Below are 15,148 nucleotides of genomic sequence, written 5' to 3'. Positions count from 1 at the left end.
CTTTATGCATTTTTAAGTCTGCACCTAAAAGTCAATGCAGAATTTTTGGGACTTTAAGTGAAAATTGCACCTTTGCATGTCGCATTACTTACATTTAAATGTACTGAACAGGGCTACTCGTACGAGGCTTCAAGGCTTTCAGAGGTGCTTTGAGCCCTCATTCCTTGTAACAGTGTTACACGACTTTCATTTTCAGTGTGCTTTATTTCTTCTTAGAGGGGTTTTTAATTAAATCCCGAGTATCGCCTGCTAAGAAGGTAATATCACAATCTTTGTTTGACATACTGCTCAAATAAAAGTTGCACGCACTCTTATTCACAAGCTTTCATCCAAAATTCCCCTCACACTTTATGAACAGTTCTATGAAACTACAAGGGTCTGTTTCACGTTGCTAGTTTGCTTTTTATGTCCATAAGTGTGTGTCCATGAGTGTGCTCATGGGTGTGTGCATGCTTCATTGCAGCCTTTCGTCATTTCATTGTTTTACTCAGAGACCTTTTATGAAGTTCAGATTGTTCGGGGATTTGGAGACCATCAGCACAATTGGCAAAGGCATAATGAATGCTTCTGTATTTTGTGCACCCTTGTGGCCAGTTTGCAGTTGTGAAAAGGTTTAGATGCATTGAACGTACATGTCCTAAGTGAAAAAAAATCTTTATTTCATTCATAAATGACCAAAAACAGTTTAGCAATTAGAATGAATCAAATTAACTAATTTATAGACAAATAAACAGAGGTTATATCAAACTACTTAACGGTAATTAAAAGGTAAAGCGACATTAAGCGACATTTAAAACAGGGAATATAGAATCAAATGCTTTAATTATAACAGTGCAAACAGAACAGAATCTCATGTACAAAATTAGATATAGAAATCTACATTTTAATGCAAGCATATTGACAAGAAAACATATTTAACTTGAGAAAAAGTGAAAATACATTTCTTATGGATGGTACTAGTTGAAGGTCACAAAGATCAGGTTCAAATTTGAGAAAATCCTTCATATAGGCTTTGACAGTGTGCAGAAGAGTGGAACTTTACTTGGGAAGAACATAATTCAAAGCAATCTCATTCCACAGGAAGAAAGGGAATAGTAAGAGTTCTCTGCAAAAGGCTTCTGCTGGTCACTTGTAACACAGGATAATGGCTATTAAACTGCACACAGGTACTGAAAAGAGTTCTAGACTTTGTGAGTTTTTCTTGGAAGCCATTTGAACAGAGTCTTGCACAGCTTTTTGCTTTTCAGCTTTGTCTTTGTTAAGTTCTTAATGACGACATTTTGGAGCAGGCTGAAGGTTAAAGGCTGGGATAGGTGCCCAGTTGAACGATTCAGAACCTCCAAGAAGCGTCTTTCCTGCTGCCTGAAGTCATACTCTACACTGGAGAGACACACACACAGCCCCAAATTAGTTATTCTCCACCTGAAGAAAACACACATTACAAAAAACAAAAAGTGTGTCAAACCTGAAAGCTTTCTCCGAAGATGCAAATGAATGTTTTAGTGTGTTGTATCTGCATTTCCAGCTCATTTTTACATAATGCAAAAGCTTTTCATGCCTCAAAATCACTATAAACTGTGTTGCTACATTTCACTTTGCTTTGTGTGGTCTCCTCATGTGGGAAGCGCTGCACTTGTCAGGTTTCAAAGTGGCTGATTGGTTTGGGCAGGTAGACATTTCCCAGCAGGATATCCTCTTTTTTTGGAGGGTACACAAGTCTGGTTTAAATATTCTTATCTTCCCACTTGGCCTTTTAAGGACCAGATGCCCACACACACACTCCACACACACACTCCACACACACGCGCACACACACTGGTCAGCAAATCAACTTATGTAACACTCTTTTTGTCATACAAAAGGGGTTTTGGAAAATAAGGAGATCAACAGGAATGTTTTGAATATTTCACGATGAAGACAATTTAAGGTTTTGCTTTCTCGAGCTTGAGGCGTTTTTGTTTTCCGAAAAGATGATGAGAAGAATTTTAGATTTTCCTCAGCCCACTTAGTAATATTTTTTATTCTCCATTGCTTCCAGCTGATGCAACATTTTAGTTATTAGGTGCAAACTATACCAGTGTTGGAATATGAGAACTAACCAATATTCCATGATAAGTCTTACAGGCAAGGGATGCGAAAGCTCTTCTCAGACAGCAGACAAACAATTCCTTTCACTGCTTTCTTTAATAAAGTTTGCAATGCACTGAAATGCAACTGCTACTGCTGAATTGCTGTCATGAAAACTAAGACAGTAATAGCTCAGTTTGCAATAACTACTTTTGATATATTCTCCTGCTTCCTACGAGTCATCGAATCTTCTAAAACATTTCATTTTAATACAGCATAACATCAATTAGTCTACAATCCAACTGACAATGCAAATTTTGACTTCATAAATCAGTATAAATCAGTTTTGTAGGCTGCTTGGACCTGACTCAGTTCTGTCTGCCTGCTTACATTTCCAAATAGACTATGCTACATAAAGCAAGTGCTTAAATTTGGCAGTTTTTCCATAAGATTTATCGTGTTCTCTGACAGGAAAATATAATCCTTCTGTTACTTCTGAGCAAGAAACTGCTTGCTAATGACAGTAAGTCATTAATTTTTAGAGAAATGAAGAGAACAGACTGGCCAAGAACTGGCAGCTGCAATGGCAAAGGTGCTGACCCATGAACTGAACTGTGTGCCTGAAACTGTAAATCTGTTGTCCGACTTTGTCCTTGAATAAACTGATACGTGTTCCTGTTACTGTGCATGCCATGCATGTTGATTTGGTTTAATTGGTTTCTTCATCTCTTTTATCGAATGAACACCAAAAGGGAAGCAAGTAGCAAAATTAAGGTGTATTAATTATACTGTAGCATTCTTATGGTACATTGCAGCAGATTTGATCAGTTATGTGTTCAGACTTTGCATGTAGGCACAACTGTCATCTCACCTGTATACAACACAAGCAGTTTTCTGACACGTTGAGCAGTCTTTGAAGTCCTGTCCTGTTTTGTGGGATCGCCGACTGGAATACAGATAAAGCACATTTTATATCACAAATATTGTGAATAACTGCTTAACTCTGTAACCCTTCAGTGCAAGAGAGTATGAGCTATTAAGAATTCTAACATAACTTGAATGGAAAAGGAAGGATGAATTAATGTATGACCCTATCAACTATCAGCAGCTTACATGAATCATTGTGTCTTATTGTTAATGAAAGAAAAATAAACGATGCAGCTGATGTAACAACTAAGGTATATGATGTCTTTTTAAGTCATGATAAACCATAAACCCGTCCTTTTGTGTTAACCAAATCATCCTTTTAGATTTACAGTGTAATCATCTTTCCTATCACTGTATCCATCTGAGACACTTTCAGTCTATATAACATAGCGTGTAAGACATCAGTAGGTTATTAGGAGTTGGTTTTTCTAAAACATGACCTCAGAGACAGTCACAGCTTATTAACACAGCACACTGAATGAGAATGATTGACAGAGACACGTTGCCAGAGGCCTGTTTTAATTCCTGTTATTTGTCCCAGAAGAATTGCGTGGCTATATAAATCTCTGCCCCCCTGAAATGCCCAAGTAGGTTTCTATCATACTCAGGAGCATAATCACGGACCTGTTTTTCAAACCTGCAACAATGTTGCAATGCCACATAACTACAATTCGAATCAGATTTTTTGCACGTTTGTGAAACAGACTTGATAACATGTTAGCAGTACTGCCTTCAAATTGATTTGTGCAACTTAAATCACAGTGTGCGAAATTATTTACACGACTGAAACTCGTTTGGTTCAAATGTCATTGAGGTCTTCCAGTGCAGATGCTGGAATATCTTTCTTCCTATTATTTACTTTAGTTATAGGACAGAATGGGGAAATATGTGAGAAATATGTGAGAAACACGTGAAGCTCTGTGCTTTTGAAAAAAAAACTGACCCTGTTTTGGTTACTGTACCCTTGCTTTTGTACAGTAATAGATAGAAACATCCTACATCCTGGTTTTCTGTATCATTTTTGTCCTTGGCAATACAGTAATTAGTAGCTAATTAACTGAACAGTGGGTGAGTAAAACATGTGTTTATAAATTTAACAAATGCACAACTGTTTTCAGTCTAAAAACAATGGTGTTTGCATTGATATTCAATGCTGCTGAGTGTTTCCAATCTAAGTGATGACTCACTGTAAAGCCAGAGATCAGCAGAAGCAGGAATGTTTTTAAAAATAATTCCTAGACAGGATTCTGGCTGCTGTACCTGTACTGGACTGAATATAAAGTATTACAGCAAAGTATTTACAACTCATCTCTAACAAAGCATGTTAAGTACAGTGGGGCAAAAAAGTATTTAGTCAGCCACCGATTGTGCAAGTTCCCCCACTTAAAATGATGACAGAGGTCAGTAATTTGCACCAGAGGTACACTTCAACTGTGAGAGACAGAATGTGGAAAAAAAAAAAAATCCATGAATCCACATGGTAGGATTTGTAAAGAATTTATTCGTAAATCAGGAAAATAAGTATTTGGTCAATAACAAAAATACAACTCAATACTTTGTAACATAACCTTTGTTGGCAATAACAGAGGTCAAACGTTTACTATAGGTCTTTACCAGGTTTGCACACACAGTAGCTGGTATTTTGGCCCATTCCTCCATGCAGATCTTCTCGAGAGCAGTGATGTTTTGGGGCTGTCGCCGAGCAACACGGACTTTCAACTCCCGCCACAGATTTTCTATGGGGTTGAGGTCTGGAGACTGGCTAGGCCACTCCAGGACTTTCAAATGCTTCTTACGGAGCCACTCCTTTGTTGCCCGGGCGGTGTGTTTTGGATCATTGTCATGTTGGAAGACCCAGCCTCGTTTCATCTTCAAAGTTCTCACTGATGGAAGGAGGTTTTGGCTCAAAATCTCACCATACATGGCCCCATTCATTCTGTCCTTAACACGGATCAGTCGTCCTGTCCCCTTGGCAGAAAAACAGCCCCATAGCATGATGTTTCCACCCCCATGCTTCACAGTAGGTATGGTGTTCTTGGGATGCAACTCAGTATTCTTCTTCCTCCAAACACGACGAGTTGAGTTTATACCAAAAAGTTCTACTTTGGTTTCATCTGACCACATGACATTCCCCCAATCCTCTGCTGTATCATCCATGTGCTCTCTGGCAAACTTCAGACGGGCCTGGACATGCACTGGCTTCAGCAGCGGAACACGTCTGGCACTGCGGGATTTGATTCCCTGCCGTTGTAGTGTGTTACTGATGGTGACCTTTGTTACTTTGGTCCCAGCTCTCTGCAGGTCATTCACCAGGTCCCCCCGTGTGGTTCTGGGATCTTTGCTCACCGTTCTCATGATCATTTTGACCCCACAGGATGAGATCTTGCGTGGAGCCCCAGATCGAGGGAGATTATCAGTGGTCTTGTATGTCTTCCATTTTTTGATGATTGCTCCCACAGTTGATTTTTTCACACCAAGCTGCTTGCCTATTGTAGATTCACTCTTCCCAGTCTGGTGCAGGTCTACAATACTTTTCCTGGTGTCCTTCGAAAGCTCTTTGGTCTTGGCCATGGCGGAGTTTGGAGTCTGACTGTTTGAGGCTGTGGACAGGTGTCTTTTATACAGATGATGAGTTCAAACAGGTGCCATTCATACAGGTAACGAGTGGGGGACAGAAAAGCTTCTTACAGAAGACGTTACAGGTCTGTGAGAGCCAGAGATTTTCCTTGTTTGAGGTGACCAAATACTTATTTTCCACCCTAATTTACGAATAAATTCTTTACAAATCCTACCATGTGAATTCATGGATTTTTTTTTCACATTCTGTCTCTCACAGTTGAAGTGTACCTCTGGTGCAAATTACTGACCTCTGTCATCATTTTAAGTGGGGGAACTTGTACAATCGGTGGCTGACTAAATACTTTTTTGCCCCACTGTATATGCCATTCACAAATATGTAAAGCTCTATTGTACTAAATATTAGATATTCAAGTAAAAAACTGATGATCCTGAAGTGATAAAGAAAGCTCAACACATCCCTTATTACACTTCCACACACACTCAGAGCCCAGACACACACGCACATTTACTTACCCACTGGTTGGAGCGTGCCATGTCTCTAGGTCATGGATAATGTTAAGCAGAGTAGTGATCCTGTCCTTGTTGGCTGCCAGGCTGGCCTCCACAGTCTCGAGTCTCTGCTGTAAGGCTGCTGATTTGCAGCACTGTGGGGAAGATGGCAGCAGCAGGGCTGCATCAGCTGGGTGGGAGTGAGCCAGGCTGGTGTCCTCTGGGCATGGCTGAGGAGGAGCGGGGTTGTCAATTGCCTCCACTTTCTTAGACTGGAGGCGGAGATAGGATGCCAAGGGCTTTGTTGATGATAGCAATATGGAATTGCAATCAAGGCCTGTGTGCATACGGGGTTCTCTCTCACTGCTGCATGGGGCTGGCGCAGTGAAAGAACGCTCGGTACGTGTGAGTGTTTGTGGCGGTAATAATGTGTCAGAGTTTTGCTGGACTGAGGATTTGATGATGGGTTTGACATTTCTAGTTGAGGTGATGGGTCCACAGTTTGTTTGCACTGTTATAGAGGGTGTTGAGTTGATGGGATGTGTCTCTTTAACTATGTCAGTTTTAAGCTTAACATTTGCATGACTGGCTGATACACCCAAGGCAAACCGTTCTGCATTTGAATTCTTTTGCTGGGCTGTTGTTACCGGTGGGCATGTTGCACAGTGTCCCTCATGTTCGGTTTCTGCACATCCTTGATTATGTGCAGGCTTTTGTTGTTCCGTTTTTATGAAACCCTGCAGACAAGAGCTGTTTGACTTAATTAGGGAAATGTAATTCTGGAGGTTTGCGACCTGCGATGGATTTGAATTTTCATGGTCTTTTGACTCATGCACAATTAATTCATTGGTTAGATTAGCACTGAAGTTACTTTTATCAGAATGCAACTCCTCGCTGGGTTTATTGGTTGATTTAGGGTGATTAGTGCTAGCATCACTGCCCCTGTTATGATCTTTTGGCACAATTTGAGGCTTAGATAATGCATGCGGAAGTGCTAAGTTGCTTTCCTGATGACAAACAACACCACATTTACCAGGTTTGTTACTGCTTTGAGTTCTGATGTCTGGTCCTAGTGTGCATTGAGGTTTGCTTTTGTCAGGGGCTTCATTACAGCTAACTACCTGTGCTGTGCCTATTGATTGAAGCAAATTTGCACTTGATACAGAGACATTATTTTGTTTCTCTGTCAAGGCAAACAAATGCGTGCCAGCTGGGGTTGCAGATTTTTTCGAATTGAATGCTGTGTTCCTGAGAGCTATATTTTTGTTCAGGGTGCTGTTAAATCCAAGTCTAGAGCTGGAAGTAGTACTCACAGGCACCTTAACTTCCGAGTCTAGGAGATTGGATGCACTAGATGTTGTGTCTAGGAAAGATGTACAAGCGTGAAGCAGAGGTTCAGAATTTGAAGAGTTAGGGTGAATTATTTGTGCAGGCACAGACTTATCATCACATGCAATTTGATCTGAATTAGTTTTATAATTTAAAATGCTCAAATATAGATGCGGTATAGCTGGATGCTGTGGATTAGCAAAAGCTTGAATTCCAGTTGAGCTTATTCCTCTGTCAGTAAAAGGTATTTTAGCTAAAGATGTGCTAGCAGCTACTGTGGATGCCTTTTCTTGTAGTTTATGATGTTCAAGCAGAGCATGCGGTGGACCTGAGGGTAAAACGTGTGCAGGTGACTTTGATTTATGCATTTGGTTGAATGCATTGCTGGCCAGTGATAATGTGGGGCATTTAGGGCTAATTTGTTGGTTATTAGTTGTATTTATTTGACCCGCATGCTTGGAGTGTAGAGGCTTGTGCTGAGTATTGACTTTAGCAGCTATGCTTTCAGTGGACGTTGGTGCAGAATTAAAAACTGTGGTTGATATGAGTGTGTTGGTACTGGATGTATTTCCAGTCCCTGTGGCTACAGTATAGAAATGCGAAGGTGGTGACAGTGTAATCTCAGGTGCAGCATGTATAGACACACATACATTTTGAGATTCTTTGTATTGTGTAGAAATGTGTTGTGTTGTCTTAATGCGCTTGGGGTAAGTGTGCGAATGTGGGTTGTTGGCCTTGGTAGCTATGGCCAACTTGGGGGTCAAAGGGAGAGTTGTTGGACGAGAGAGCTTATGGTCCTGTGGAGGTTTAGCACCAAATTTTTCACTGGAAACATCCTGTCTGGTTTCTATTGTTGCTTTTGTGATAGTGATGGTTTTAGCATGTAGGACGGTTGTAGGTTGGATTGATGTTTCACTTCTGGCAGGATTTATATTTGACAAAGTGACTTGATTGCCTATAGAGTGGACCGGGCATGCAGGGTGTGGTGTTTTTCGATACCTTAGTTCCTCATTAACGTATAATAATTGTGGATTGACTGTAATTTGGGTCCTGTTGTCAGTATTATTAATGCTGTCGGAGAGTTGTTGGTTTGCCGTAGGGTTTTTTTCAGTGTGGGATATTTGGAAAGGCGTAGAGGTCGAGAGTGAGGTGAAGGATGAGTTTAAAGAGTTCCCTCTAAGGAAAGCATTGGGAGTAGGAATTTTCTCCCCTATAATAACAGCTTTGTTGGTTACAGACTGTCTCCCTCCACAGTGGTTGCATATTTTTTGAGGCATACCAAAAGGTCGGGCAGCAGATAATGGCAGCGTCTTCCTACACAAATCTGTATAATGACCTTGCAATCTGGTCCGGTCTCCTCCACGACAGGTTGCTCCCTTTACAGGCTCGGCCTCATCATTGTGTACGGTAATCCCACCGATTGCCTCTGAGTCAACCACACTGCCATTAGTGTAACGGTTACCAGATTTACAATTAGACCTGGCATTCCCTGCAATGTGTGGATTTGTCTTGATTGCCCTGGTATAGCAATAAGTCCCTCTACTGTTCCTCTGACAGCAGGCCACATCCTTTGAGGCCTCACCTCCAAGTGCTTTGAAAGTCACTTCCTTTTTGGTCTTGGATTCGCCACTTTTCTGTTTTAGAATAGCCTTTTTCTCCTTGTCACTCTTTGTTAGTAGTATCTCCTTGTCTTCCGTTTCCTTGGTAATATAGCTGTTGGATGTTTGACTAATGTTATCTGAGAGTGTATCAGTTAGCTGGGTAGGAGGTCTACTTATCGCAGGGGATGTCTGAACACCAACACTGCACTGAAGTCCCCACAGGGCTCCTCCGGATCTGTCTCCTCCTGTTGCCTTCCAACCACGCACGCCAACCAAGGCAGGGACTCCTAAAACCGGAACCGAAGTCGTCAGGTCAGCTGCTCGTCTCCCCATTCCTCGACTGGTCGACTCAAAAGTCTGATAATTCAAAAAGGGGGTCAGCGTTTCCACATCATTACATCCATCTAAAAGTAAAAGAGGAACACATTTAAAGCGAGAGACATTTTAGATGGCACTGTGAAGGAAATCCATGAGTAAGCAGGAAACAATGCACAGAGCTTGGGCTGAGACAAGGAAGCGCTTTAATAGTGCAAAAAAAGGAGGATAACTAGAGTTGTCAAGAATTGTGAGGATTGTGCTCTTACTTTCTTGGAATAAGACTGGAAAAAGCAATGACAATGTGCAAATGCTGATAACAAGAGAAGTGTTGTATATTATATCAGCACTTTGAACATAATGCAAAGATCCCACCCACATTAATGTTTCAACATAGCGCCTGGAGTAAACTCTAATGTCTTCTTTCATTACAGTATTTGCCATAGAAGGCAGCGTTCACCCCATTACCCTTCACGTTCAGCTCACCTTGAAAAAGAGTACCATACACTAATGCTATAGCCTTAATTAAGGTCTGTGTGCATTTAACCGCAACACCATTTCACGAAGGGGACAGCCTGTGTAAGTGTGTGTGTGTGTGTCTATGCGTGCACACAAGTTTTCTCATGTGTAGAGGAGGTCATTTTAATGATTTATGCAACAACAGTTCAGTTGTCAACACCAGGGTGATCATGTGTGGATTTTTCAGCAATTCTTTATTATACAGTTAAACACAGAGTGTGTGTCTATGTTAGCGCTTGCATGTATTCATTCATGACAAAAAAAGAACATGTAAATACATTTTGGTAAGGCTTTCTTCACTTTCTCCTGGCCTTCATACCCCTCAAACTCCTTTATCCAGATATGTCTAAATTGCTAGACGAACATTAGTCATCCACAGGGACTATTATTTTGGTTCTCGTGTCAACTGATGTTAGTTGAGCTAGGTCAAGTGACCCACGTCTGTAGTTGCTGTCTAATAATAAGTGACAACTGTCTTGTCCTGTTAATACATCATAAAAAAGCAAGCAGAGAAAAAACAAGCTATTGAAAAGCCGCAAAATGTTTACATGCCCTCAACTTAAGAATAAAACACAGACATACCTCAGTCTTTGTATGATCCTGCTGCAAGTCTTGGCTCCAAATGAGTTAGTTTTACGCACTCTCTTTTATGTCCTCATGGATTCTCAAGGTTCTGAGTGACTTTATTTTCACATGTTTTTATCCCTTAGCTGCACAATTCAAACTCAGTGCAGTCCACAGGCAGTCATCTCGGTAAAGCAATGCTGCTTAATGAGTTCTCTTCGTAACTGCTCAGATTCTGAACTAATCTACCTTTTATTGATCAGGCATAAAGCCAAGCTGTGTCCTCACTGCGCCCGCTTCTTGTTTTGGTCCTGCTGCTCCACACTGCTCCATAGTATGCCACAGTATGCTGTCCTCCAACACACTCTGCCCTACTATGCCTTATCTTTTTACCTCCTCTTCTCACTTACTCTTTCTGCGGTGCTCCCTCTCTGCTCTTTCTGCTACTGTCCTCCTTCCCAGCATTCATGTATCCTGGTCTATAGCTGGGTGGAGAAAGAGAGCAAGAGAGAGCAAGAGAGAGAAAGAGAGAGAAAGAGAGGGAGAGAGAGGAAGTGACTTGCATCAGTGGGGTAGGGACTGTGTGTAAATTACCATACAAGTTAAAAAACAGGAAATGTAAATGGCAGCAAATGTATGTAAACAAAGTTGTAGCAGTCTGAAGAGGCGGTAATTACAAATTAAGCCTCTTTAACACTATTACTAATTTGAGTCTCTAATTTCTTTAATGTATGTGGTTTCTTTTACAAAGAAGGCACTTTTATTCTAGATCGGGCTTAGTCCAGGTAGAAAATAAGCATTCATGTATAGCTAATGTTTGATTTTTCACATTTTGGGCACACATCCTTTTATTATCAGGATGTGTGGCCCCATGTCTTCAGTGCTCTGGGGGGTCTTCGGATGCCCTGGGTCTCCTGGGCTTTTCTCTGTCTGCATCTAGTTCCCAGAGGCCATTGTTTCAGCTTCTCACTGCTCATTATGTACATTTCATGACCAGTGTTGGGGTTGTTATGTACGTATTTCACATTACTTTTCTTAAAAGCAATCAAGTACTTTCTTAATTACTCACTGGAAAAAGCAATTCAATACACTAAACATTACTTTCACTTTATTCCAGTAAACAATATATACCATAAGCTAATGTTCTACATACCAACACAAATCCATATTCTAATGAGGACACATCTTTGAGGATGAGGATCTCTCTTTTAGTGATTAGATATGAACACAAAATCGACAGCACAAAGCAAAGTTGAAAACCAACCCAAAGAGAATTCAAAGTGATCGTCACAGTGATTCTACTTTAGCATGTAAAGACAGAAATGGAGGCAACAGTGTTTCAAGCCTGACTCCTTATCACTTCCTCTGTTATGCCACTGCCTCTGTTGAAGTTCAGGGTCCAGTTGCAGGTCTGGGGCTTGGAATCACTCAGCTTCAACATCACTCTGGGTTTGTTTTTTTTTTGCCAGCTTTGCATTAGCATGCTGTCTGTGCAAATGTTGGCAAAAAGGAGCCAAAGTTATGTTAGCAGAATAATACAGATGTTTCTGTCCTGTACACAGTTTGCATTTCACCATCACACCCAGGTCCTTTGGCACAACAGTGGATGTAGACCATAATTCTGCTTGGACAGGACACCCTTAAAAAAGTACTTGTAATTAACATATAGTATTTCTATCGTACAGTGTACTTTTCTCCACATTGGCATTTAAAGCACTTCACCACATGTGTATTCTTACTTTTATGAATATTAATTACTTTTCAGATTCAGATTTTTTCTTGTTTTTGCAACTTTATTATGTTGTTGTGCAAAATTTTTGATGTCTTCACAAATAAATAAAAATAAATAAATAAATACATTTAAAAAAAATAAGCTTTGAAGGTTTTTTCCTGCTGCTGACATTAAAGCATGGTTTCTACCTTTATCAAGTACTGCAGTTAAGCCCTGTGGAATTCTTTTCTTTTGGCAAATTTCTTTAATTATAACAACAATTTGAATATTGTCTTGGGATAATGGAAAAAAATATTATTTTCCATAGCAAACATGCAACATTCAAGTACATGTTTTAAGTGAATAAAAGTTTAATTTAATATCAATTAATGTGTATTTAATGTGTATTTTAAAAACCATGTATTTTTACATCTGACAAATAATTGATAAAACATCAAAATGTTTCTCATTTATGGATTTTAATGTGTCGTATATAAGCCCTTTGATGTATGTCATTTAAGTTTATGGACACTAGAGCCCACAGCCTCTAACATAATTTATCACCATGCCTGCATCAACAGGATATTCATAGGATATATTGAAATTATGAATAATCAAGTATGGTAATGTTTATATTTGCTGTCAAATAAATCAGGTTATGCACTATTATGGACATCATAATATTGATTATAGTCAAGTGATCTTTGTACAATCTCTAAATAATATATTCCTAAAATAAAAAGATAAGAATGAGTTGTTTTATTACTGTATGTTTTGATGTTCATGATTTTTTTGCACCTGAAATGATTTTTTTGCATCATCTCCTACAATTTTATTACTTTCACAAGATTAAATCTTCAGCCAGCATTAGACAGCACTGCAAATTAAAGGAGAAAAGAAAGGATAAATTAGACAGGATGAAGAGGATTGTCATGGATGTTAAAACCTCCAAAAACGTTAAATACAAAAACAAATGAAATCAAACTAAGAATATTCTAATACTTTAATGTTTTATTTTCATACACTAATCTATTAAAATAATGAAAGTCCTGCTGCGCAAGGAAAATGCATCCATTCTGTGACTCTATATAGCATAGACTGGCTGCTGACTAATAATTTGGTTGGTAGTCAGCTCCGTTTAGACTGGAAAGATGAGAAATATGATGTGTAATATAATTATTTATCAGACTATTGTTATCATCAGATATTAGCAAATTTGACTATGGAAACCAGGCTGTGTGTTGACTTCTGATTTCAAGAGATTGCACTCAAATTCCATCACTGCAGCTGTAGGGAACATGAGGCTGACTTTGTGAATAAAATATTATCTCATAGCCTCGGGGCAATTACACAGTATTGTATCAGGGAAAATGCCTACAGTGAAAACGGTTTAACTGTCACTGTAAGAGTTTTGTGTGGTTTGCATTTATTCATCATAACAGTTGGTTATGCTTTAGTGAAGACATTTGAAAAGGAAAATCGCTTTCCTTTAAAAAAAAAAAATCTTGCGAGGGTGTATATTTGTATTTTGCCTTGTTAGCGTGGTGACAATAGACTGATAATTTGACAAGTGGGCTTCGAATATTAGATGTGGGTCTAAGAGATGCACATACATTTACATTTTACTAAGGCTCTTTCTCTTTTTTTCAAACATGTTTCCTTTAGGCAAATATAATGACATATTAGAATAATTATAGCCCATCTTTTTAAACCATGAGAACTCCTGATAATAGTCTGTACATGTGAATCAGAGAGAGCGACATTATTAATCCTTGGACTCTTGTTGTCATTTGTCACAATGCAATATGACTATCGAGAGTTTGGTTGTAGTTACCAATTAAGTTATACAAAGGTGATGAAGTGACATGGCTTGTGACTCTGTCTGGATTATATAAGTCTTTTGCAGACCCGTTAGGGTGTTTCTTGTAAGTCTAAAGTTGTTGCCCTTGCCATCAAATATTTGAGAAGTTACTGAAAAGCTGTATGCAATTCAGCAGCTTCCAGAGTGCTATATTCTTGTTGAGTCACAATGGTGAAAACATATTTTAGTGAGGTTCAATAGCGTACCATACAGCTGTAATATGAAATCCAAACACTTAAATTAGCAATTTTGTTTTTCATTTTAAAGCTGCATTCAAAAAAACTGCCACAAGAGGGCAGATAAACATTAATTATGCCCCTTCACTGTTTCTTCCTCTTCTATTTTTTTACATCACTGACAACATGTCAGTATGACTGCTAATTATCATCAGTCTGTTGGAAAGGGACTGACATTTATGTAACATTTTTTCCATCATACTGACCGCTCAAAGCAATTCAGACATACCTAAATCACATTTAACCATAGATTCATGCACTACATTGTTCTATGCACTTTAACCACGTTATCTACCTCACACTAATGAGTTAAAATCCCCAGTTAGACTAACATACGTGCTTTTAGGCTTTTAGGTAGAGTTTGATGTCTTTAGATATTAATTCCACAAAAAGAAAGCCTTTTTCTATGAAGTGCCTTGAGGCGACTTTTGTTGTGATTTGGCACTATATAAATAAAATTGAATTGAATTGCCAGGAAGTACCCAGAAGAAAGCCAGCAGGCCTGGTTAGAATGCTAATACAGAAAAAGGTGACCATGAGGTTTGAAGCAGGGACTTTCTTGTTAACCACTGCCCCCCTGTGCTACCCAGGAATGGAGGAAAGTCACAATCCTATGTACAAGTGTCTTCAGAATGAATTGTGTTAGAATAAAGTCATCTTTAAAGTAGAATTTGATGTCTTTAGATATTAATTCCACAAAAAGAAAGCCTTTTTAGTTATTACATATGCTGCAAACAAAATGCTTATTAAATATGAACAGTATGGGTCGGCTGCAGCAAGAAAGCGGAGGAAGGGTGGTGTGCATTAATTACTTCTCCAGACAGATGGAGCAAGTGCAATGAATAGATAAAGGCTTTTCCTATTTTCCTAAAGAAAGACAAGTCTTTGTTCAAATAGAAGGGATGTTAAAGTCCCACGTTAATCATCATCCAGTCCCCTTTTCATGGCT

General features: G+C 39.3%; 1 protein-coding gene across 1 annotated transcript; it reads right to left on the bottom strand.

The window, feature by feature from the left end:
- Nucleotides 1–742: 742 nt before the first annotated feature.
- LOC146699856 (uncharacterized) lies at nt 743–10,860 on the bottom strand. Its single transcript, XM_085469778.1, has 4 exons — nt 10,410–10,860; nt 6,088–9,397; nt 2,939–3,013; nt 743–1,380 (listed from the first exon to the last, which is right to left on the bottom strand). Exons 2-4 carry the CDS (start codon nt 9,324–9,326, stop codon nt 1,182–1,184), a joined length of 3,513 nt encoding a protein of 1,170 aa, XP_085325904.1. The 5' UTR covers nt 9,327–9,397; nt 10,410–10,860; the 3' UTR covers nt 743–1,181.
- Between the last annotated feature and the right edge of the window lie 4,288 nt (nt 10,861–15,148).

The sequence above is a fragment of the Copadichromis virginalis genome, linkage group LG10 (assembly GCF_057382275.1).
Source record: "Copadichromis virginalis isolate Kocher_CV1m ecotype Utaka linkage group LG10, C_Virginalis_male_GT1.1, whole genome shotgun sequence".
Taxonomy (NCBI): domain Eukaryota; kingdom Metazoa; phylum Chordata; class Actinopteri; order Cichliformes; family Cichlidae; genus Copadichromis; species Copadichromis virginalis.
The sequence above is the reverse complement of the archived record's forward strand: the minus strand, read 5'-3'. Positions and strand labels throughout refer to the sequence as shown.

Bases quoted from the DNA above. Each gene is read 5' to 3' on its own strand.
- LOC146699856 (XM_085469778.1), bottom strand. From the start codon at position 9,326: ATGGGGAGACGAGCAGCTGACCTGACGACTTCGGTTCCGGTTTTAGGA. The intron at 3,014-6,087 runs GTAAGTAAATGT...TCTGTATTCCAG, and splicing joins TGGCACGCTCCAACCAGTGG to TCGGCGATCCCACAAAACAG. The intron at 1,381-2,938 runs GTGAGATGACAG...GTGTCTCTCCAG, and splicing joins ACTGCTTGTGTTGTATACAG to TGTAGAGTATGACTTCAGGC.